Raw genomic sequence first — 25,752 nt, 5'->3', positions numbered from 1 at the left:
TGATGCATCTACTTTTAGAGACCATCACATGATTACATTTTCATTGGTATTGATGAGATTATGGCTCGTTAAGCAGCAACATTAATTGCTTCTTTATTTCTTGGTTTGCCTGCCCACTCTATAGAAGGAAGCTTTCTTTGCTCGTATGAGACGAGCACATCAGGTAAACCAGAGTGGTGCTTGTCGTGTGCTGATGATTGTGCATACAGTATCAGACTTATTGTGAACAATTGATGACAAAAATGTCAGTTTGTAAGATTGGTGTGATTTGGCAATTGATCGTACTGATTGGTGTCCAGTATTTTTGTAAATGTTTCATACATAAACCATAACACAACTGTGTTTGAGATGCATGGATTGCCTGCATAGTTTTCCAATGGCCTCGATTTTTTCCTAGTTTTAGCACAGTTGTAGCAGCAATCAACATCCAGTACTTGCTCCATTTTCACACAATATTAGTAATATTTTAGCTTAAGATCAAATCACAATTTATTGGTTGCATACACATGTTTAGCAGATGTTATTGTGGGTATAGTGAAATGCTTGTGTTCCTAGCTCCAACAGTGCAGTAATATCTAACAATACACAACAATACACACAAATATAAAAGTTAAAAAACGGAATTAAGAAATATGGAAATATTAGGACGGAGTATGTATATATATATATATATATACATATACAGTGCCTTCGGAAAGTATTCAGACCATTTTACTTTTTACAAATTTTGTTAGGTTACAGACCTTTTCTAAAATCTGACTCAATTTGAGGAGATTCTCCCATTCTTCTCTGCAGATCCTCTCAAGCTCTGTCAGGTTGGATGGGGAGCATTGCTGCACAGCTATTTTCAGGTATCTCCAGAGATGTTCGATCGGGTTCAAGTCCGGGATCTGGCTGGGCCACTCAAGGACATTCAGTCTTGTCCCTAAGCAACTCCTGCATTGTCTTGGCTTTATGCTTAGGGTTGTTGTCCTGTTGGAAGGTGAACCTTCGCCCCAGTCTGAGGTCCTGACTGCTCTGGAGCAGGTTTTCATCAAGGATCTCTCTGTACTTTGCTCCGTTCAACTTTGCCTTGATCCTGACTAGTTTCTCAGTCCCTGCTGCTGAAAACATCCCCACAGCATGATGCTGCCACTACCATGCTTCACCGTAGGGGTGGTGCCAGGTTTCCTCCAGACGTGAAGCTTGGCATTCTGGCCAAAGAGTTCAATCTTGGTTTTATTAGACCAGAGAATCTTGTTTGTCAAACTCCAAGCGGGCTGTCATGTGCCTTTTACTGAGGAGTGGCTTCCATCTGGCCACTCTACCATAAAGGTCTGATTAGTGGGGTACTGCAGAGATGGTTGTCCTTCTGGAATGTTCTCCACAGAGGAACTCTAGAACTCTGTCAGTGTGACCATCGGGTTATTGGTCACCTCCCTTACCAAGGCCCTTCTCCCCCGATTGCTCAGTTTGGCCGGGTACCAGCTCTAAGAAGAGTCCTGGTGGTTCCAAACTTCTTCTATTTAAGAATGATAGAGGCCACTGTGTTCTTGTGGACCTTCAATGCTACAGACATGTTTTGGTACCCTTCCCCAGATCTGTGCCTCGACACAATCTTGTCTCGGACCTCTACCGACAATTCCTTCAACCTCATGGCTTGGTGTTTGCTCTGACATGCACTGTCAACTGTGGGACCTTATATAGACAGGTATGTACCTTTCCAAGTCATGTCCAATCAATTGAATTTACCACATGTGGACTCCAATCAAGTTGTAGAAACATCTCAAGAATTATCAATGGAAGCAGGATGCACCTTAGCTCAATTTCAAAACTCATTGCAAAGGGTCTGAATACCTATGTTGATAATGTATTTATAAACAAAATATATAAAGAAATTAGCAAAAATGTCTAAAAACCTGTTTTCGTCATTATGGGATATTGTGTGTAGATTGATGAGGGGATTTTTTAAATAATAATACGGCTGTAACCTAACAAAATGTGGAAAAAGTCAATGGGTCTGAATAATTTCCGAAGGCACTGTATGTACACTGCTCAAAAAAATAAAGGGAACACTAAAATAACACATCCTAGATCTGAATGAATGAAATGTTCTTATTAAATACTTTTTTCTTTACATAGTTGAATGTGCTGACAACAAAATCACACAAAAATTATCAATGGAAATCAAATTTATCAACCCACGGAGGTCTGGATTTGGAGTCACACTCAAAATTAAAGTGGAAAACCACACTACAGGCTGATCCAACTTTCAGTAGTGTGTGTGGCCTCCACGTGCCTGTATGACCTCCCTACAACGCCTGGGCATGCTCCTGATGAGGTGGTGGATGGTCTCCTGAGGGATCTCCTCCCAGACCTGGACTAAAGCATCCGCCAACTCCTGGACAGTCTGTGGTGCAACGTGGCGTTGGTGGATGGAGCAAGACATGATGTCCCAGATGTGCTCAATTGGATTCAGGTCTGGGGAACGGGCGGGCCAGTCCATAGCATCAATGCCTTCCTCTTGCAGGAACTGCTGACACACTCCTGCCACATGAGGTCTAGCATCGTCTTGCATTAGGAGGAATCCAGGGCCAACCACACCAGCATATGGTCTCACAAGGGGTCTGAGGATCTCATCTCGGTACCTAATGGCAGTCAGGCTACCTCTGGCGAGCACATGGAGGGCTGTGCGGCCCCCCAAAGAAATGCCACACCACACCATGACTGACCCACCGCCAAACCGGTCATGCTGGAGGATGTTGCAGGCAGCAGAACGTTCTCCACACCGTTTCCAGACTCTGTCACGTCTGTCACATGTGCTCAGTGTGAACCTGCTTTCATCTGTGAAGAGCACAGGGCGCCAGTGGCGAATTTGCCAATCTTGGTGTTCTCTGGCAAATGCCAAACGTCCTGCACGGTGTTGGGCTGTAAGCACAACCCCCACCTGTGGACGTCGGGCCCTCATACCACCCTCATGGAGTCTGTTTCTGACCGTTTGAGCAGACACATGCACATTTGTGGGCTGCTGGAGGTCATTTTGCAGGGCTCTGGCAGTGCTCCTCCTGCTCCTCCTTGCACAAAGGCAGGAGGTAGCGGTCCTGCTCCTGGGTTGTTGCCCTCCTACGGCCTCCTCCACATCTCCTGATGTACTGACCTGTCTCCTGGTAGCGCCTCCATGCTCTGGACACTACGCTAACAGACACAGCAAACCTTCCTGCCACAGCTCGCATTGATGTGCCATCCTGGATGAGCTGCACTACCTGAGCCACTTGTGTGGGTTGTAGACTCCGTCTCATGCTACCACTAGAGTGAAAGCACCGCCAGCATTCAAAAGTGACCAAAACATCATCCAGGAAGCATAGGAACTGAGAAGTGGTCTGTGGTCACCACCTGCAGAACCACTCCTTTATTGGGGGTGTCTTGCTAATTGCCTATAATTTCCTGTTGTTGTCTATTCCATTTGCACAACAGCATGTGACATTTATTGTCAATCAGTTTTGCTTCCGTAGTGGACAGTTTGATTTCACAGAAGTGTGATTGACTTGGAGTTACATTGTGTTAAGTGTTCCCTTTATTTTTATGAGCAGTGTATATACAGCTGAAGTCAGAAGTTCATATACACCTTAGCCAAATACATTTAAACTCAGTTTTTCACAATTCCTGACATTTAATCCTAGTAAAAATGCCCTATTTTAGGTCAGTTAGGATCACCACTTTATTTTAAGAATTTGAAATGTCAGAATAATAGTGGAGAGAATTATGTATTTCAGCTTTTATTTCTTTCATCACATTCCCAGTGGGTCAAAAGTTTCCATACTCGGGCCTCCTGGGTGGCGCAGGGGTCTAGGGTACTGTGCCACCAGAGACTCTGGGTTCGTGCCCAGGCTCTGTCGCAATTGGCCTAGCGTCGTCCGGGTTAGGGAGGGTTTGGCCGGTAGGGATATCCTTGTCTCATCGTGCACCCGCGACTCCTGTGGCGGGCAGGGTGCAGTGCGTGCTAACCAAGGTAGCCAGGTGCACGGTGTTTCCTCCGACACATTGGTGCAGCTGGCTTCTGGGTTGGAGGCGCGCTGTGTTAAGAAGCAGTGCGGCTTGGTTGGGTTGTGTTTCGAGGACGCATGGCTTTCGACCTTTGTCACTCCCAAGCCTGTAAGGGAGTTGTAACAATGAGACAAGATAGTAATTACTAACAACAATTGGATACCGTGTAATTGGGGAGAAAAGGGGGTAAAAATGTAAGTTTAAAAAATAAATGTTTACATACTCTCAATTAGTATTTGTTAGCATTGCCTTTAAATAGTTTCATTTGGGTCAAACGTTTCGGGTAGCCTTCCACAAGCTTCCCACAATAAGTTGGGTGAATTTTGGCCCGTTCCTCCTGACAGAGCTGGTGTAACTGAAACAGGTTTGTAGGCCTCCTTGCTCGCACACACTTTTTCAGTTCTGCGCACACATTTTCTATAGGATTGAGGTCAGGGCTTTGTGATGGCCACTCCAATACCTTGACTTTGTTGTCCTTAAGCCATTTTGCCACCACTATGGAAGTATGCTTGGTGTCATTGTCCATTTGGAAGACCCATTTGCTACCAAGCTTTAACTTCCTGACTGATGTCTTGAGATGTTGCTTCAATATATCCACAAAATTTTCCTGCCGTCTATTTTGTGAAGTGCCTCCTGCAGCAAAGCACCCCCACAACATGATCCTGCCACCCCCGTGCTTCACGGTTGGGATGGTGTTCTTCGCCTTGCAAGCATCCCCCTTTTTCCTCCAAACATTACGATGGTCATTATGGCCAAACAGTTCTATTTTTGTTTCATCAGACCAGAGAACATTTCTCCAAAAAGTACAATCTTTGTCCCAATGTGCAGTTGCAAACCGTAGTCTGGCATTTTTGTGGTGGTTTGGAGCAGTGGCTTCTTCCTTGCTGAGCAGCCTTTCAGGTTTTGTCGATATATGACTTGTTTTACTGTGGATATAGATACTTTTGAACCTGTTTCCTCCAGCATCTTCACAGGGTAATAATTTTCTGGAATTTTCCAAGCTGTTTAAAGGCACAGTCAAATTCGTGTATGTAAACTTCTGACCCACTGGAATTGTGATACAGTGAAATAATCTGTCTTTAAACAATTGTTGGAAAAATGACTTGTGTCGTGCATAAAGTAGATGTCCTAACTGACTTGCCAGAACTATAGTTTGTTAACAAGAAATTTGTGGAGTTGTTTAAAAACGTGTTTTAATGATTCCAACCCAAGTGTATGTAAACTTCAGACTTCATCTGTATATATAAACTCAGCAAAAAAATAAATGTCCTCTCACTATCAACTGCGTTTATTTTCAGAAAACTTAACGTGTAAATATTTGCATTAACATAACAAGATTCAACAACTGAGACATAAACTGAACTAGTTCCACAGACATGTGAATTACAGAAATGGAATAATGTGTCCCTGAACAAAGGGGGGGGGTGTCAAAATCAAAAGCAACAGTCTGTATCTGGTGTGGCCACCAGCTGCATGAAGTACTGCAATGCATCTCCTCCTCATGGACTGCACCATGATGTTACCCCACTCTTCCACCAAGGCACCTGCAAGTTCCCGGACATTTCTGGGGAGATCCGGGCTCTTCGCTGCCCATGGCAGAACACTGACATTCCTGTCTTGCAGGAAATCATGCACAGAACAAGTAGTATGGCTCGTGGCATTGTCATGGTGGAGGGTCATGTTAGGATGAGCCTGCAGGAAGAGTACCACATGAAGGAGGAGGATGTCTTCCCTGTAACGCACAGCGTTGAGATTGCCTGCAATGATAACAAGCTCAGTCCGATGGTTCTGGGACACACTGCCCCAGACCATGACGGACCCTCCAACTCTAAATCAATCCCGCTCCAGAGTACAGGCCTCTGTGTAATGCTCATTCCTTCGACGATAAACGCGAATCCAACCATCACCCCTGGTGAGACAAAACTGTGCCTCATCAGTGCCAGTCCTGTCTGGTCCAGCGACGGTGGGTTTGTGCCCATAGGCGATGTTGTTGCCGGTGATGTCTGGTGAGGACCTGCCTTACAACAGGCCTACAAGCCCAGCCTCAGGCCTCTCAGCCCAGCCTCTCTCAGCCTATTGCAGACTGACCTAGCACTGATGGAAGGATTGTCCGTTCCTGGTTTAACTCGGGCAGTTGTTGTTGCCAGCCTGTACCTGTCCCACAGGTGTGATGTTCGGATGTACCAATCCTGTGCAGGTGTTGTTACACGTGGTCTGCCACTGTGAGGACGATCAGCTGTCCGTTCTGTCTCCCTGCAGTGCTTAGGTGTCTCACAGTACAGACATTGCAATTTATTGCCCTGGCCACATCTGCAGTACTCATGCCTCCTTGCAGTATACCTAAGGCACGTTCACACAGATGAGCAGGGACCCTGGGCATCTATCTTTTGGTGTTTTTCATTCAGTAGAAAGGCCTCTTTAGTGTCCTACGTTTTCATAACTGTGACCTTAATTGCCTATCATCTGTAAGCTGTTAGTGTCTTAACGACCGTTCCACAGGTGCATCTTCATTAATTGTTTATGGTTAATTGAACAAGCATGGGTAACCGTGTTTAAATACTTTACTGTAAAGATCTGTGAAGTTATTAGGATTTTTATGAATTATCTTTGAAAGACAGGGTCCTGAAAAAGGGACGTTTCTTTTTTTGCTGAGTTTATATAAATTAAAATAGATATTTATATACAGTACCAGTCAAAAGTTACACTACCAGACACACCTACTCATTCAAGGGTTTTTACATAATCTACATTGTAGAATAATAGTGAAGACATCAAAACTATGAAATAACACATATGGAATCATGTAGTAACCAAAAAAGTGTTAAACAAAATATATGTTGTATTTGAGATTATTCAAAGTAGCCACCCTTTGCCTTGACGACAGCTTTGCAAACTCTTGGCATTCTCTTAACCACCTTCATGAGGTAGAGCCCTGGAATGCATTTCATTTAACAGGTGTGCCTTGTTAAATGTTCATTTGTGGATTTTATTTCCTTCTGATTGGCATTTGAGCCAATCAGTTGTCTTGTGGAAAGGTAAGGGTGGTATGCAGAAGATAGGCCTATTTGGTAAAAGACCAAGTCCATATTATGCCAAGAACAGCTCAAATAAGCAAAGAGAAACGACAGTCCATCATTACTTCAAGACATGAAGGTCAGTCAATGCGGAACATTTCAAGAACCATCAAATCAAAACCATCAAGCGCTATGATGAAACTGGCTCTCATTAGGACCGCCACAGGAAAGGAAGACCCAGAGTTACATTTGCTACAGAGGAGAAGTTCATTAGAGTTACCAGCTTCAGAAATTGCAGCCCAAATAAATGCTTTACACAGTTCAAGTATAAGAAACATCTCAACATCAACTGTTCAAAGGAGACACCAAAGGACACCAAGAAACATGAGCAATGGACATTAGACTGTTGGAAATCCAACCACTGTGTCTTTGTGAGATGCAGAGTAGGCGAACGGATTATCTCCACATGTCTGGTTCCAACCGTGAATCAAAGAGGAGGAAGTGTGATGGTGTAGGTGTGCTTTGCTGATGACACTGTCGGTGATATATTTAGAATTCAATGCACTCTTAACAAGCATGGCTACCACAGCATTCTGCAGCGATACGCCATCCCATCCGGTTTGCGCTTAGTGGGACTATCTTTTGTTTTTCAACAGGGCAATTGCCCAGCAAACCTTCAGGTTCTGTAGGGGATATATGACCAAGATGGATAGTGTTGGAGTGCTGTGTCAGATGACCTGGCCTCCACAATCACCCGACCTCAACCCAGGAAAAAGGAACAGCAGCCAACTAGTGCTCAGCATATGTGGGAACTCTTTCAAGACCGTTGGGAAATGATTACAGGTGAAGCTGGTTGAGAGAATACCAAAGGTTGTGCAAAGCTGTCATCAAGCAAAGGGTGGCTACTTTGAAGAATCTGATTTGTTTAAAACTTTTTTTGGTTACTACGTAAATCCATATGTGTTATTTCATAGTTTTGACGTCTTCACTATTATTCTGCAATGTAGAAAGTAGTAAAAATAAATAAAAACCCTTGAATGAGTAGGTGTGTCCAAACTTTTGACTCTAAAGTTTGGACACACCTATATATATATATACAAACTACATGACCAAAAGTATGTGGACACCTGCTTGTCGAACATCTCATCCCAAAATCATGACTGAAATGCTTATAATAATTGCATATGGGTGTCAACAATCGGTTTTCTGCACACTATGTATTCTGATATGAGGTTAGTTTAAACAGTTTAAACTGGAATGACCTAAAGATGCTACTGAAGTAGTTCAAATGATGGATATGTCTTGAATGGAACTAAATAATCGTATTAAATACAGTGCCTTGCGAAAGTATTCAGCCCCCTTGAAATTTGCGACCTTTTGCCACATTTCAGGCTTCAAACATAAAGATATAAAACTGTATTTTTTTGTGAAGAATCAACAACAAGTGGGACACAATCATGAAGTGGAACGACATTTATTGGATATTTCAAACTTTTTTAACAAATCAAAAACTGAAAAATTGGGCGTGCAAAATTATTCAGCCCCTTTACTGTCAGTGCAGCAAACTCTCTCCAGAAGTTCATTGAGGATCTCTGAATGATCCAATGTTGACCTAAATGACTAATGATGATAAATACAATCCACCTGTGTGTAATCAAGTCTCCGTATAAATGCACCTGCACTGTGATAGTCTCAGAGGTCCGTTAAAAGCGCAGAGAGCATCATGAAGAACAAGGAACACACCAGGCAGGTCCGAGATACTGTTGTGAAGAAGTTTAAAGCCGGATTTGGATACAAAAATATGGATTTGGATACAAAAATATTTCCCAAGCTTTAAACATCCCAAGGAGCACTGTGCAAGCGATAATATTGAAATGGAAGGAGTATCAGACCACTGCAAATCTACCAAGACCTGGCCGTCCCTCTAAACTTTCAGCTCATACAAGGAGAAGACTGATCAGAGATGCAGCCAAGAGGCCCATGATCACTCTGGATGAACTGCAGAGATCTACAGCTGAGGTAGGAGACTCTGTCCATAGGACAACAATCAGTCGTATATTGCACAAATCTGGCCTTTCTGGAAGAGTGGCAAGAAGAAAGCCATTTCTTAAAGATATCCATAAAAAGTGTCGTTTAAAGTTTGCCACAAGCCACCTGGGAGACACACCAAACATGTGGAAGAAGGTGCTCTGGTCAGATGAAACCAAAATTGAACTTTTTGGCAACAATGCAACACGTTATGTTTGGCGTAAAAGCAACACAGCTCATCACCCTGAACACACCATCCCCACTGTCAAACATGGTGGTGGCAGCATCATGGTTTGGGCCTGCTTTTCTTCAGCAGGGACAGGGAAGATGGTTAAAATTGATGGGAAGATGGATGGAGCCAAATACAGGACCATTCTGGAAGAAAACCTGATGGAGTCTGCAAAAGACCTGAGACTGGGACGGAGATTTGTCTTCCAACAAGACAATGATCCAAAACATAAAGCAAAATCTACAATGGAATGGTTCAAAAATAAACATATCCAGGTGTTAGAATGGCCAAGTCAAAGTCCAGACCTGAATCCAATCGAGAATCTGTGGAAAGAACTGAAAACTGCTGTTCACAAATGCTCTCCATCCAACCTCACTGAGCTCGAGCTGTTTTGCAAGGAGGAATGGCAAAAAATGTCAGTCTCTCGATGTGCGAAACTGATAGAGACATACCCCAAGCGACTTACAGCTGTAATCGCAGCAAAAGGTGGCGCTACAAAGTATTAACTTAAGGGGGCTGAATAATTTTGCACGCCCAATTTTTCAGTTTTTGATTTGTTAAAAAAGTTTGAAATATCCAATAAATGTCATTCCACTTCATGATTGTGTCCCACTTGTTGTTGATTCTTCACAAAAAAATACAGATTTATATCTTTATGTTTGATGCCTGAAATGTGGCAAAAGGTCGCAAAGTTCAAGGGGGCCGAATACTTTCGCAAGGCACTGTAAGTCTCTCTTTTGTAATAGTTACTTCTTCATGTGTACAAAGTGGCTGTTTAACACATCCCAATAACATTTCAATGGTTCACCTGTCAAAAAGGTCTCAGTCTGATTCTCAGTGCGCCTGCTTTAAAGCCCCACAGACAAATCCACTAGAATATTCCACCGGATGTGACTCACCAAACGGTCCATTCTTGGTCTTGGTACTGTAAATGAACAAACTTACAGTGTGATGGGATGTATAGACATTATTGTCAGCATGTGGATAGAATATGGTAGGTTACACGCTACACAAAATTGCTTACTTAAAAGGCACTCTGTTTAATAGACCATTCACATAGTGGATGACTCAGATGTACAGTACTTAACTGTACTGCAGAATGAGTCATAAGGAGCTTTGCAGACATCCATCTTTGATTCATTACTGTGACCATAAACAGTAGTTCAATTCTATAAGCCTTCCATTAGTTCTAGTTCTAAAGTGTTCACTGGCTCCTCCATGGGAAAGTAGAAAGTGATCATAGGAGCCTTGCTTTTTTCACAAAACTAGAGAGTATCTCCCTGGACAGTGGAGCAACTGAGGAAGGATGCGGCCATTTGGGTCTTAATGAAGTCTTTGAAGGGTAACGGCACCTCCCGGTCCAAAAGAGCTAGCCAGGTATTCCTACTGTAGTCTAGCCACACACTGTTATGTCCATACAGCACATCTACTGACAACAATAGAAACCAACCATCTTCCTCACACAGTGTGACCTCCTTCCCCTAATATGGATTGCATTTTGGGATTTTCCATGACATTACCAAAAGATAATCCCAACATCCTTAGATAAGCGACTGAACATTTACGGTAGCATGGTTGATATAAGCATGAATGCAACTGCAGCACATTGACAGTAAATGTACCAGATGCATGTAGTAAAAAGGCATGTGTGTATTGCATACAGACCTGAATGAACATGTGAGACTATCTGAAATGTGAAGAGAAGAGAGCCATGTTGTGTCTAATGGCAGACACGTGGATGATTTTGTATGTTTTAGGATTATAGAAACTAGAAAGTTGAATGGCCCCAATGAGTGAAGTTGTGTACACACCACGGCGGTGTAGCCCTGGATATGCGTAGGACAGCATGTCTCCTTACCTACACCCCAAGACAACCAATGCTTAGTGTGTCTCTTACCAACACCCCAAGATCCCAGTGCTTGGTGTGTCTCTTACCTTGCATGATGAGAGGTCTTGTTTTGGAACCCCGCTGAGCCCCCCCCCCCCCCCCCCCCATCCTCTCCCCCAGGAACAAGTGAAGAAGCTGGATGATGAGATCTGGGAAATTATCTCCAACTTTGGCAACAAAGGCTCTCCGGCAGTCTCTCCCCCCTTCCCTCCCTCCTCCTCCTCTTCCTCGTCTTCCTCTGAGAGGAAGATCCCCAGCCACTCCTATCATGCTGGGTCTCATACCCCCATGAAGCCCTTCTCTCCCTCTTCCTCCCCCTCTGGTATTTCCTCCCTGGTACGGCCTACTAGGCCTCAGCCAGCCTCCCCCGGCCCCTCCCCTCAACTCCAGGTACATCTAAAATAACCCTCAAACATACTTATTTAGCTCATCCATATGTGTTATTGTGGTCGTTGCTGACTGATTTACTCTCTCTTTGGGCCTGGTCCTGTTGACAGACTAAACGGCGTGGGACGAAGAACATAGTGGGTCCTCCTAGTGCTCATAGTGGCCCCAGGCCTGCTGGGGTCTCCAGCCTGGTAGACATGACAGTGACAGGCTGACTGACTGACTGGCTTGCCGGTCGGCTAACTGGCTGCCTGATGGATAGGCAAATGGCTGACTGAGTGACTGTGTGATGATCGACTGACTAACTGACTAGCAGACTGACTGACTGACTGATAGACTGACTGTCTGACTGACTGAACGCATGTCCCTGCCCTTGGCACACACAGAGGAAACTGCCACCTTCCATGCGATAACATACTGTAGCCAGGTAAAGGTAAATCAACAACTGATCAAGTTATCGATTCATGAATCATAAGAACTCATATTTCACAGGGTTATCCTGTACAGTTCACCATAGTATTGGCAAAGTGTTAGAGTCTATTTCAAAGAACAAGAAAGGGAAGATTGGTCTGAAAAGAGCAGTTTGTGCATATATTCCATGGCTAACCAGGGTGGCATTTTCCTCTGGAAAGCACTGAGAACCCACTAATTGCTGTTAAAGTCATACTCTGTAATTGTGCACGTAAAGAGTAGTACAGACTGGATCTGTAATTATAATTCTACTGTACAAGGGTCTAAACAAATACACCCGTCACACAGTCACCTTAACAAGCTATGATATTCCCATTACACACACAGGAATCTGTTGTTATAGTTGCTAGTCAATGCATGGTGTGAGTCTCACTTTGTCACCAAGTAGTAGTTAAGTAGTAGAGGTCCAAAATGTAAACCCTTTCTCTAAAAGTTGGCTCTACTCTACTCTGTCATGCTTGCCTGCTTGCGATGCCTCTGTCTCTCTCCTTGCTTATCTTTTGATCTCTGTCTCTGGCTTGCTCTCTCATGCCTCTCCTTCCTGCTCTGCCCCAGTATGCTTTGGTCTACAAACGTTTCAGCTTGCACCCAGATGACACCCTCTACTGGCAGCTTCCAGATCAGTTCAAAGGGGATAAGGTAACAACAGTACGAGCCAGACCCAGCCCTCCTGCACCCTGCCTGGGTTTTTGCCCTCCTGTTAACTCCATGGCCACAGACAGAACCACCCCACCCCTCCACCTCAACTAACAGAGCAGGGGAAGGGAATGACGGCATCACCTGACAACCCTGTAGAGTTTGGAGCTCCTGTTTATTTAAGTGATAATGCCCGACAAGCCGGTGTTTGGAAGATATATTGGCACGGGTGTTGTTAGGCCCAAGATGAAATCGAGGGATGGCAAACCATGCCAATATATCTTCCAAACACTGGGTTACCAACATATTCAAATAATGATTCACATGTTTTCATTACGAACGTTATTTTGATGAATTTATTCATATAATTTCATTATTCCACAAGATATAGTCCTGACAAAAATCTAGGGTTGCTATGCAAGCCGGCTGGTCATTCGTTCTATCGGTTTGGTTGCTAGAGACGAGACCGAGTCGTTCTGTATCTATGAATGTGACACAGCCGTTCGTTCAAAATGTTCCATTGCCATACTGACTGGCAACTTTCTTATCCCTTGCTTGCTAGCTAGCCAACTACAGCTAACTTACAGTCACCTCAAAAAGTGCAGCCAGAATAACAGCAAAATAGCCACATTTGTTTTAAGCTGTTTTCTAGTGACATTTATTTGGATACATCCATAACAATGAGCTAATGAGGAGCAATTTCTCCTGGCATAGATAATGTGCTCACTCATCAGGACACTGTTGTTCAGAGGAGCTAGCCAACAACACAGCTAACACAATCACTTCAAACTGAAGCTGGAAAGACTGCAAACTAGTTGCACTTAATTTTGTTTGACCTTTTTTAAATTGACATTTCTTTGTATATATCCATAAAAATGATGCCAGCTGATTCATGATTTAGACTGGCTGAGAAACGCTGCCTGCCTGTCTGTCTCGTCCTGACTCCCAACACGTTCATTACTATGGGACAGCTGGAGATCAAATTTGAATATTGAAACAATATTGCAAAATGTCGGAGAGACAGACAGCAAGGTTTAAACAAATCTCCGCTGTTGAAAACTAAATGTTAGTCTAAAAGAAATGTGAGATAATGTCTAGATGCTTTTTATAGTGCAGATCAAGATTATAAATTGCTTGGCTGGGCTGATGAGACAGTGGATTGCGCAGTCAGATGGAACAGAGTAAATAGGCATTTTAACATCATAGATTTAGCCGGTGGTAACTTGTGGAATAGACACCGGCTGGAATGCAGTTTTAACCAATCAGCATTCAGGATTAGACCCACCTGTTGTATAATGATTCATAATCACTTCTCTAAGGGGTGGGAGGTCAGGCATGACTCATTTTGTATTGGGAACAATTCATGCCTAAAATAAATAGAAAGACTGATTAGGATATGAAATCTCTTTTGTAATAGACATAATCATAGATTCACTCTTTTGCCTCTTCCTGAAACATTATAATGTTAGAGGCCTATAGTCATATTTGTTTGACGCTCAAAGGCTCATCAACAAAGTTAGATTTAGTATGCAACCTCATTTCTTTACCTTTACCCATGTTATAGGTGAGCTCCTACGGCGGTAAGCTGAAGTACACCATCTCTTACGTAGCAGGACAGAGAGGAACAGCCATCGAGGACCCTGACATTCAGATTATTGTAAGTAGCTTATGCAGCAAAGTTACCAACTTCATTCACTTTCATGTTCTATTGCTGCATCCATACATACAGTAGCACACTCCATCCCATAAGTTATCAACTGAAATCACTTCCATGTATTGTGGTTGCATCCATTCACCTGTCATTGATTGGTTCTCCTTTTCATTGATGCCCACAGGGAAATGACATCACGCTGGTGGCTCGTCAGCCATGGCAGAGGGGACAGGGGACAAGAGAGTCCCGCCAGTTTGAGGTTCTCTTCAGAGAGGTCAGTGTTCTACAGTAGTACAGATTACCTACATTTTATGATTTCAATTCAATAGAACTTTGTTTTCCCCAAACGGCAATTTGATTGCGACCTTTACCATCCATTCCTCATTGACACAGGTCACCCTAGCATCCTAGTAATAGCATAGTATTAACCTAACTCTGCTCTCTTTCTCCTGTAGGAGAACTGGCGTCGTCCAGACGGCATGCCTGCCACTCGGGAGCACCTGATGATGGTGCTGGCTGACCTGGATGACATCCTGGTGCGGGCCTCCTACTACACAGAGATGAGGTCCTCCAGCATCTCCGAGGTCAGCATGGAGGTGGCCGTGCCCAACTACAGCGGCCTGGCTCAGGCTCTAGAGGTGGAGCAGTGCAGCTGCCCGACTGCCTACCAGGGACTCTCCTGTCAGGTAAGAGGAGCTCTCTCTCTCTCTCTCTCTCTCTCTCTCTCTCACTCTGCCACAGGTGGCAATATTGACAAATTACCCTCTTAAATCTTATGGTTATGTACATTTAAACACTCAACAGACTTATTTTTTACACCCGGAGAAAGCATGTTTAAGGAGGACCAGGCTCTATGTCCGGAAACCCACCCTTAGCGTGTCAAGTCCATGTGATGTTGTGTGATGAAAGTTGTACCTCCTCTCCCCCAGGACTGTGCTCCTGGCTACACCAGAACCGGAGGTGGCCTGTACCTGGGCCACTGTGAGCTGTGTGAGTGCAACGGGCACTCTGACTCCTGCCACTCAGAGACTGGCATCTGCACGGTATGCAGCCCGGAGAATCTCTTTAGGCAGTTGTTTTCAGAAATGTCTCACTTTTTGGATTTAACCTTCCTTTATCTAGGTTAGTCTATCTAGGTTAGTCTCGTTGAGACGTCTTTTTAGAGGCCTTGTAGAAGATAGCGGTTGTTTTGAAATCAGTACATTGAATAACATCTGAGTGTCTGCTCTCCCCCACCCCCAGAGCTGCCTCCACAACACCCAGGGAGGAATGTGTGAGCAGTGTGCCCCGGGCTTCTTTGGGGACCCCACCGCTGGAACCCCAGAGGACTGCCAGCCCTGTGCCTGCCCCCACACAGACCCTGACAACCAGTGAGTAGGCTATGTACATTACAACAAAGGGCTGTTACACACATAGACGTGCGCATAAACGCACACACTAACACTCGCAATGACTTTTATCTTGTGTTGCATTTTAAATGGTCTCATTCATATCTCTTACCTCTCATATCTTTTAAATCAAATCAAATTGTATTGGTCACATACACAAGGTTAGCAGATGTTAATACAAGTGTAGCAAAATGCTTGTGCTTCTAGTTCCAACAGTGCAGTAATATCTAACAAGTAAGCTAACAATTTCCCAACAACTACCTAATACACACAAATCTAAAGGGGTGAATGAGAATATGTACATATAAATATATGGATGTGCGATGGCCGACCGGCACAGGCAAGGTGCAATAGATGGTATAAAATACAGTATTTTCATCTTTATTTAACCAGGTAAGCTACTTTTTTTTGCAACTGAGACCTGGCCAAGATAAAGCATAGCAGTGTGAACAGACAACACAGAGTTACACATGGAGTAAACAATTAACAAGTCAATAACACAGTAGGAAAAAAGAAGGGGAGTCTATATACATTGTGTGCAAAAGGCATGAGGAGGTAGGCGAATAATTACAATTTTGCAGATTAACATAAATGATCAGATGGTCATGTACAGGTAGAGATATTGGTGTGCAAAATAGCAGAAAAGTAAATAATAAAAACAGTATGGGGATGAGGTAGGTAAAAATGGGTGGACTATTTACCGATAGACTATGTACAGCTGCAGCGATCGGTTAGCTGCTCAGATAGCAGATGTTTGAAGTTGGTGAGGGAGATAAAAGTCTCCAACTTCAGGGATTTTTGCAATTCGTTCCAGTCACAGGCAGCAGAGAACTGGAACGAAAGGCGGTCCAAATGAGGTGTTGGCTTTAGGGATGATCAGTGAGATACACCTGCTGGAGCGCGTGCTACGGATGGGTGTTGCCATCGTGACCAGTGAACTGAATCAACAATAAGTGGGACACAATCATGAAGTGGAACGACATTTATTGGATATTTCAAACTTTTTTAACAAATCAAAAACAGAAAAATTGGGCGTGCAAAATTATTCAGCCCCTTTACTTTCAGTGCAGCAAACTCTCTCCAGAAGTTCAGTGAGGATCTCTGAATGATCCAATGTTGACCTAAATGACTAATGATGATAAATACAATCCACCTGTTTGTAATCAAGTCTCCGTATAAATGCACCTGCACTGTGATAGTCTCAGAGGTCCGTTAAAAGCGCAGAGAGCATCATGAAGAACAAGGAACACACCAGGCAGGTCCGAGATACTGTTGTGAAGAAGTTTAAAGCCGGATTTGGATACAAAAAGATTTCCCAAGCTTTAAACATCCCAAGGAGCACTGTGCAAGCGATAATATTGAAATGGAAGGAGTATCAGACCACTGCAAATCTACTGAGACCTGGCCGTCCCTCTAAACTTTCAGCTCATACAAGGAGAAGACTGATCAGAGATGCAGCCAAGAGCCCCATGATCACCCTGGATGAACTGCAGAGATCTACAGCTGAGGTGGGAGACTCTGTCCATAGGACAACAATCAGTCGTATATTGCACCAATCTGGCCTTTATGGAAGAGTGGCAAGAACAAAGCCATTTCTTAAAGATATCCATAAAAAGTGTTGTTTAAAGTTTGCCACACGCCACCTGGGAGACACACCAAACATGTGGAAGAAGGTGCTCTGGTCAGATGAAACCAAAATTGAACTTTTTGGCAACAATGCAAAACGTTATGTTTGGCGTAAAAGCAACACAGCTCATCACCCTGAACACACCATTCCCACTGTCAAACATGGTGGTGGCAGCATCATGGTTTGGGCCTGCTTTTCTTCAGCAGGGACAGGGAAGATGGTTCAAATTGATGGGAAGATGGATGGAGCCAAATACAGGACCATTCTGGAAGAAAACCTGATGGAGTCTGCAAAAGACCTGAGACTGGGACGGAGATTTGTCTTCCAACAAGACAATGATCCAAAACATAAAGCAAAATCTACAATGGAATGGTTAAAAAATAAACATATCCAGGTGTTAGAATGGCCAAGTCAAAGTCCAGACCTGAATCCAATCGAGAATCTGTGGAAAGAACTGAAAACTGCTGTTCACAAATGCTCTCCATCCAACATCACTGAGCTCGAGCTGTTTTGCAAGGAGGAATGGCAAAAAATGTCAGTCTCTCGATGTGCAAAACTGATAGAGACATACCCCAAGCGACTTACAGCTGTAATCGCAGCAAAAGGTGGCGCTACAAAGTATTAACTTAAGGGGGCTGAATAATTTTGCACGCCCAATTTTTCAGTTTTTGATTTGTTAAAAAAGTTTTAAATATCCAATAAATGTCGTTCCACTTCATGATTGTGTCCCACTTATTGTTGATTCTTCACAAAAAAATACAGTTTTATATCTTTATGTTTGAAGCCTGAAATGTGGCAAAAGGTCGCAAAGTTCAAGGGGGCCGAATACTTTCGCAAGGCACTGTATATTGGCCATATACGACAAAACCTTGATGTGCCTTATAGCTATTATAAACTGTTTACCAACACAATTAGAAATAAATGTTTTGTCATACCAGTGCTATACGGTCTGATATACCACAGCTGTCAGCCAATCAGCATTCAGGGCTCGAACCACCCAGTTTATAATGCTGAATTAAGTATTCTGTACTTCATCTTTCTTCTCTGTGTATGTTCCAGATTCTCCCCTACCTGTGAAAGCCTGGGTAACGGTGGTTATCAGTGCACTGCCTGCCAGCCTGGATACACTGGCCAGTACTGTGAACGGTAAGCTGATTCAACTCTACTTTACCTGTCTATTCTAGCCTTGTCCCAGATCTGTTTGTGCTGTCCTGTTGACTCCTGTGGTCATTGTCATGCTAAGTGATCATAGGAGTTGGCCATACAGTAGAGACAGAGCTAGTACCAGGCTGCTCTATTGGGACTAACTTTTCAATGTTCTCTCTGTGGCATTCCACCACTGTCTGTCATTCTGTCGTCACATTGACTCGTTATAATTTTGTTTTTTCACAGCTGTGCACCTGGATATGTTGGAAATCCACAGGACAGGATTAAGTGTCGTCCATTCAACAGTAAGTGAATGCAGTCAGCAAAAGAGCTGCACAGAAATGTCTTTTCCCCATACTTGGTCAGGTCTCCCTTGGGAAAAAGGTATTTTGGACCCAATGGGACTACCTGGTAAAATAATAAACAAAATAAAATACTCTACTGTAACAGTAAGAGTGGCTCTCTGTGATCCTTGCCAACTAACATTTGACCCTTAACCTCTGACACAGCAGTGGCAGCCTCTCTGGTGGTGAAGGTGTACCCTGAGAGGGTGTTGGTGGCCCAGGGCAGCCCTGTGACCCTGCGGTGCCAGGTGACCGGCTCTCCACCCCACTACTACTACTGGTCCAGGGAGGATGGAAAGCCCGTCACCAACAGCGCCGACAGACGCGGACAAGGTAAAGTATATAGATCAGGTCTGGGTAGTGGGGTGTGAGACATAGCCTAGTATAAGAGCACTACATACACTGATGTAGTGTTATATAGTTGTACCTACAGTATACACTTCTCAGTAAATACCTTATACTGGTGAAACATCCAGTACTAACTTTAGTAGAGAGCCTATTGAGTCCATTCCCCATGTTAATGTAAAGTTATTCTGCAGTTGAAGTCAAAGTTTACATACACCTTAGCCAAATACATTTAAACTCAGTTTTTCACAATTCCTGACATTTAATCCTAGTAAAAATGCCCTGTTTTAGGTCAGTTAGGATTACCACTTAATTTTAAGAATGTGAAATGTCAGAATAATAGTAGAGAGAATGATTGATTTCAGCTTTTATTTCTTTCATCACATTCCCAGTGGGTCAGAAGTGTAAAGGATGCGTGTTGGTAGCAGGGAAGTCAGGAGCAGGAGAACGAACTTGGTATAAACGGAGTCGTTTAATAAGTGCTGACAAAACTCCAAAAACCTAAATATACAAAATAACAAAAGTGGGTACAAAACCCGTCGCACACCAACGCATAACTTGCACATCACACACAATCAAACAATCTCCGACAAGGACATGAGGGTTAAATACACAACATGTAATTGATGGGATTGGAACCAGGTGTGAAGGAAGACCAGACAAAACCAATGGAAAATGAAAAATGGATCAGTGATGGCTAGATGGTCGGTGACGTCGACTGCCGAACACCGCCCGAACAAGGAGAGTGACCGACTTTGGCGGAAGTCGTGACATGAAGTTTACATACACTCAATTAGTATTTGGTAGCATTGCCTTTAAATTGTTTAACTTGGGTCAAACGTTTCGGGTAGCCTTCCACAAGCTTCCCACAATAAGTTGGGTGAATTTTGGCCCGTTCCTCCTGACAGAGCTGGTGTAACTGAAACAGGTTTGTAGGCCTCCTTGCTCGCACACGCTTTTTCAGTTCTGCCCACAAATTGTCTATAGGATTGAGGTCAGGGCTTTGTGATGGCCACTCTAATACCTTGACTTTGTTGTCCTTAAGCCATTTTGCCACAAGTTTGGAAGTATGCTTGGTGTCATTGTCCATTTGGACGACCCATTTGCGACCAAGCTGTAACTTCCTGACTGATGTCTTGAGATGTTGCTTCAATATATCCACATCATTTTCCGTCCTCATGATGCCATCTATTTTGTGAAGTGCACCAGTCCCTCCTGCAGCAAGGCACCCTCACAACATGATGCTTCAGCTTGCAAGCATCCCCCTTTTTCCTCCAAACATATTGATGTTCATTATGGCCAAACAGTTGTATTTTTGTTTCATCAGACCAGAGGACATTTCTCCAAAAAGTACGATCTTTGTCCCAATGTGCAGATGCAAACCGTAGTCTGGATTTTTTTATGGCGGTTTTGGAGCAGTGGCTTCTTCGTTGCTGAGCGGCCTTTCAGGTTATGTCGATATAGGACTTGTTTTACTCTGGATATAGATACTTTTAAAACAAGTTTTAATGACTCCAACATAAGTGTATGTAAACTTCCGACTTCAACTGTATATTCCTACCTGTTCTTTCAGGAGAGGAGCTGCATATCCCCAGTGTTCAACCCAGTGACGCAGGCATCTATGTCTGTACCTGCAGAGACCAACGCAACACCAACAGGAGCCGCGCTGAGATCATCGTCACAAGTACTACTTGTTACATCATAAAACAGTTACTGAATGCACAAACATATAGAATTTCTAATAATTTTGTGAATATTTTTTCAGTGATCTTAGTCAGTTGTTGAGTAGTTAAACTGGCTTGAACTTAGAAGCTTTTTTTTTAAAGTTCTGGCTCCAGCTAAATTTGGTCAAAGCTGAGATACAGTAAGTAATACATTTTTGGGGCTTTTAAATGTTTACTGAATGGTTTCTGTCTCCAGCTGTCTCATCCAAACCCATTGAAGTGACCATTGAGGAGCCCAAAGCGCATAGCGTCACAGTTGGAGCAACAGTCAGCTTCATCTGCACAGCCAAGAGCAAGGTAAAACTGGCTTCCAACATGGAGACATTAACACAATCAATTCTATTTATTTGGATATATCTTGGCTGGTTGGCATTGTGCTTAATACATTTGGCCATGAGAGAAAATGGTAGAAAACCATATTATTAACATATTATTATACAATTGTCCCCCTTTTATTGGCCCCTCTGTTGCATTGCTTTCTCTCTTACTTGTGTTTACTTCACATCTTGTACCCATCTGTCCCCTCCCCTCCCAGTCTCCAGCCTACACCCTGGTGTGGACCCGGCGGGGTAATGGCAAGCTGCCCAACAGAGCCATGGACTTCAACGGCATCCTGACAATCCAGAATGTCCAGCCTGAGGACGCTGGCATCTACGTGTGTACAGGCTCTAACATGTTTGCCATGGACGAGGGCACTGCCATCCTCTACGTGCCAGGTTTGTGATCCCAGACAGATGCCATCATACTGTTAGCCATTAGCCTCTTTACACCACCCTACAAGCTCTATTCCTCTCCTCAGCCCTTCCTTGAATGGTGCATGCCCCTGCTTGCTTTGGCTTTGCATCCGTCCCCATATATAATGCACTGCGTTAAATGTGTTTATCTGTTCGCACCCTAGCTTCTGGCAAACAGCATAACCCCTGTCACTCTGACTCCCAAGCTCCACTTTTCTAAATTCAGACAACCTCTCTCATGTCAAACCCGTGTTAGGTTCTAATTCTTTATTCTGATGTTTATTCTGCCCGGAGGATCAATACAGCTGCATTAGACAAAAACATTTTCACACAAGCACTGATATTTAACCCTTCCTCATAGGCTGAGTCTCCTCCTACCCATCTGTACAAACATCGTTCTTTACTGCTAGGCAGGACACTAGTGCTACGGGCATAACATTTTATTTCTCCCTTAAGGTGACCTGACCTGACCTCAACCCCCCTCCATCACTAATCCATGGCTCTCTCCCCTTATTAATGCCTGACACATGTAATCGCTTCCCTGCACTCAACACATTCCAAGCTTAATTGCACACACTATATGCCTTCCTCCTATAACCCTTATAGGAGGACACTACACTTCTGGTGTAGACCCTCTAAACCTCAGCACTCCATCAGTGACGTTAATCAGTGTATTTCCTATTCTCAGAACCCAACACCTTCAACACCCTACGCTACTCGTTTCCCTGTTTCTGATGTTGGTGTCTCTGTCTTTCTAACAATGATTTGTCCGTCTTACTCTGTGTAAAATCTTTATGGATCCAGCGGCAATGTACAGCTTGTGGATATTATAATTATTTTATTATGAAAAATAATTAAAAGGGCCATAATTGTAAAATATGTGTATGGTTTGTCCAAGAAATCATAGCACACAGTAGTCCTCAATGCTACCAAAGCCCAAAGATAACGCCCACTCAAGAGTTTCAAGTAGTTTTAGTTACTATGCACTGTCACCACTCCCAATGGATTTATCAAAGAAGGTTGTCTTGCCCAGTGGCATATATTTGATTTATTTTCTAGTTACTTCTTGGTTTAATACTCAGTGATGACTGACCAATCCTTTGATTGGGTCTCTGTTACCATCTGTGATCTCTAGCTGTTGCTGTCTTCACTGTGGGTTCATGTAATCAGTGGTGGTGGTGGTTGGTGGTGGTCTGGTAACTTTTCAATCACTTCTACACTAGTTTCTGCCTATTTCCTTACTAGCAGGGTGTTGGTTATTTGGTATCTTTTATTTGGTATCTTTCCTGAAGTCTGTAACCCTGGCTGGGACTGGTGGTGGTTTCTCCTTGAGCTGTAGTGGTTGATGAGGTACATGGATGACAAGATGGGTGCTTAGTCTCTGACTGGGAGGTACCAACATTCAAAAAGGACTTCAGCCTATCACCACGAGGCATAAATGTACTTACAGTATAGTGAAAAGGACTGTACTGAGTCTACTTACCCAATCACAATCCCAATCTCAACCCCCTCTCGAGGGTGACGTGAGGATCCCATAGGAACAGAAGCAATCCCACTCTGTAAAAAAAACAGATCCTTTGTTTCTTTCCTGATTGTTTTGATGAATGTTAATGTTGACAATGGTGCTATCAGCCTTGTAGCAGAAGATACCTGTGGTTGAACTTTAAACTTTAGGTTAGTAGTATATCTATCTATGGCTGCTTTTATTGTCTGTTATCTGGATGGGAGTAGTAAGAGGGTCCAAGGCATTGCATTGCCAATTGTAAGTAAGGCGTCTTGTTTTGCATCGTACTATCCAGTAAGTGTTAATTAGACTCAAAGGAAATGTGTTGAAGATTTGACTTGAAATGTGAAAGATCATTGAGACTAGTTTGATTTCAAGGCTTTCATAAATCACCTTGCGTATGTCACACGTGTTGTATCAAATTTTATTGCAGTTCAACATTTTAATATTTTTAAAATCAAGGGCAAATAATGTTTTTTTAATTGATGAACTTTTTTAAACCTAAATGTTATCCAAACATAATATATCAAATTTGATCAAGGCTAAATAAATGACTACATACTTAGATTTATATAGCGATATATTAGTTTGTTTCTTGGCTAGTAATTGATTTGAGAGAACAGGCAGTACTCATCCATGTACTTACATGATAAAAGCATGGTTTACATTTATTTTCAAAACAGATCAAATTTTATAATAATTTTCAATATTTTGTCTTTGCATTTTTATGTTTTAAATGTTTGTCATCAAACATGTTTTTAATATATTTTGTTGTTGTTGATATACTGTATCTTATTAAGAGAAAAACGATTCGTTGGCTGAAATATGCCAATTCATATCTCGCTAGTGGGCCGATAAAGACAGAATGCGCAATCCACAGACCGTTTGAGATGCCTCATCATGCTACTATGTTATTTTAGTTTGAACTTTTCATTTAAACTTTTATAACTATTGTTTTACACTGTATTTAAATCATCTAGATATTCAAAGGTGCTGTTTCAAAGAGATTGCACTTTACACTATACTATGTACTGATTAGATTTTTTTTAAATACCTAACTGACAAATATCACACTGTATTTTATTTATCTTAACTGTGAAAATGTTTGTGAAAAAGATCAATTTGATTAAAGTAGTGATAGAGACCAAAGATATGACAGAATCATGTGGAGTGAGATTTCAATGGAACAGAAGATATTACCTCCCTCAGGGTACAAGGCACCAGACCTTCGTACATCATTTCTTTTGGATGTATTGTAAATCAACTCATTTGTAAGGTGTTGATGTAATGGCATTAATGACTATCAGACCCTTCTTCACTATGGCCTTCTTGTCAAGGATAAGCCAACCCACCATTGTTTAAACCACAAGCTGTATATGGTTGAAAATATTAAAGAGAACCATTCTTGAGAACTGTTCAAAAAAAAATGTATGGTTCAATCAGTGGAAGTAAAGTTTTTACAACTAGTTTGTATAACTACTAACCTGCATGCTCTGTATGTGGCTCTCAGTTCTCTTTGTGCTTGTTTGTACTCAGTCCGACCATACCATTTTCATTGTTGTGTTCTTGTCTCATTGTGTTCTGTGCATGTTTGTGAAGTAGAACTAGTTGACTTTAAATCCAAAGGTTCTCTCGCTGAGTAGACACATTCACTGTTACACCAGCAAATGACCAGAGTTCATATCAGTAACACATTTTATACAGAAGAGAAGATATTTAAACACAGCACTGTATGTTGTATAAACACAATGACACAATCTCCAAGGTGATATGCCCTTAATCTTAACCAGTATCCACAGAACCATATCCCAGAAATCACACAATTACTAACATTGTATCCAAGGGTAAGTATGTGATGACTGTGAATATAAAACTATGAATGCAATAGCACCATCTATGACCATCATAAAAAAGACACTCTTTTAGCCTGCATGGGATGTAATGTCTGGATCAGAGGACCTCAATATCACGTGTCTCTAAATCCCAGAAAATTGACAGAGCTCTTTGAAGACATGGGCTAGTGTTCTAAATAGCCCAATTATATTTCCTGATCTGAATTGGATAAACGATGTGAATACTTTGAATACGTGATGGGAAAGGTGGCGCCTATTGCGTTCAAGTTATGTTATGTTCCTTGCCGATCATTCCGCTGTTGTATTGTTGAGTCTTGTGCATTTTGGAAAATCGCTGGCATAAGAAACACCAGGCAGTACTTGGATGGACCACAGCATTCTAAGTACTGATTGAGCCACAGACTCAGTGGGAGGTACATTGGATGATGATTCCAATGCCAGTGTTCCATCATTGCCATGGAGACTCACCTGTCAGTTTGCCTGTCCTGTCCTGTCCTTCCTTCCTCCTTTCCCCATTTCCAGAGGCCTCACAGACTCCGACGTTTTACACAGCCTATGAAATGTTTGAAGGACATAGAAAGCGTAAGTGGGCATGGCATGGCCACACCTCTCCACCACACCTCCACCTCATCCCTGGAGGGCTCCTCCCTCTCTCTGTCACGCATGCATTCATCTACCTTTGCCTTCAGCATGGATGTGGTGGTCTGGTAATGCCCATGTACAATCAACCATAGGTATTACATACCAGTTCACACTTCAC

The 25,752-nt window shown here is 42.8% G+C and overlaps 1 protein-coding gene across 10 annotated transcripts in view; it reads left to right on the top strand.

The window, feature by feature from the left end:
• hspg2 (heparan sulfate proteoglycan 2) overlaps positions 1-25,752 on the top strand; it is a 193,513-nt gene that overhangs the window by 124,618 nt on the left and 43,143 nt on the right. For 7 of the 10 annotated variants that reach the window (XM_031794506.1, XM_031794504.1, XM_031794508.1 and 4 more), the window contains exons 35-50: positions 125-163; positions 11,303-11,572; positions 11,680-11,706; positions 12,596-12,679; positions 14,241-14,333; positions 14,512-14,601; positions 14,783-15,013; positions 15,257-15,370; positions 15,570-15,697; positions 18,402-18,488; positions 18,735-18,793; positions 18,998-19,165; positions 20,751-20,861; positions 21,098-21,198; positions 21,437-21,617; positions 25,515-25,574. In XM_031794506.1, coding sequence (XP_031650366.1) covers positions 125-163; positions 11,303-11,572; positions 11,680-11,706; positions 12,596-12,679; positions 14,241-14,333; positions 14,512-14,601; positions 14,783-15,013; positions 15,257-15,370; positions 15,570-15,697; positions 18,402-18,488; positions 18,735-18,793; positions 18,998-19,165; positions 20,751-20,861; positions 21,098-21,198; positions 21,437-21,617; positions 25,515-25,574 — 1,843 coding nt within the window. The remainder of the gene's footprint in view (positions 1-124; positions 164-11,302; positions 11,573-11,679; positions 11,707-12,595; positions 12,680-14,240; positions 14,334-14,511; positions 14,602-14,782; positions 15,014-15,256; positions 15,371-15,569; positions 15,698-18,401; positions 18,489-18,734; positions 18,794-18,997; positions 19,166-20,750; positions 20,862-21,097; positions 21,199-21,436; positions 21,618-25,514; positions 25,575-25,752) is intronic. The other 3 variants (XM_031794512.1, XM_031794513.1, XM_031794514.1) reach the window with 1 other exon arrangement.

The sequence above is a fragment of the Oncorhynchus kisutch genome, linkage group LG17 (assembly GCF_002021735.2).
Source record: "Oncorhynchus kisutch isolate 150728-3 linkage group LG17, Okis_V2, whole genome shotgun sequence".
In the NCBI taxonomy this organism is placed as follows: domain Eukaryota; kingdom Metazoa; phylum Chordata; class Actinopteri; order Salmoniformes; family Salmonidae; genus Oncorhynchus; species Oncorhynchus kisutch.
The sequence above is the reverse complement of the archived record's forward strand: the minus strand, read 5'-3'. Positions and strand labels throughout refer to the sequence as shown.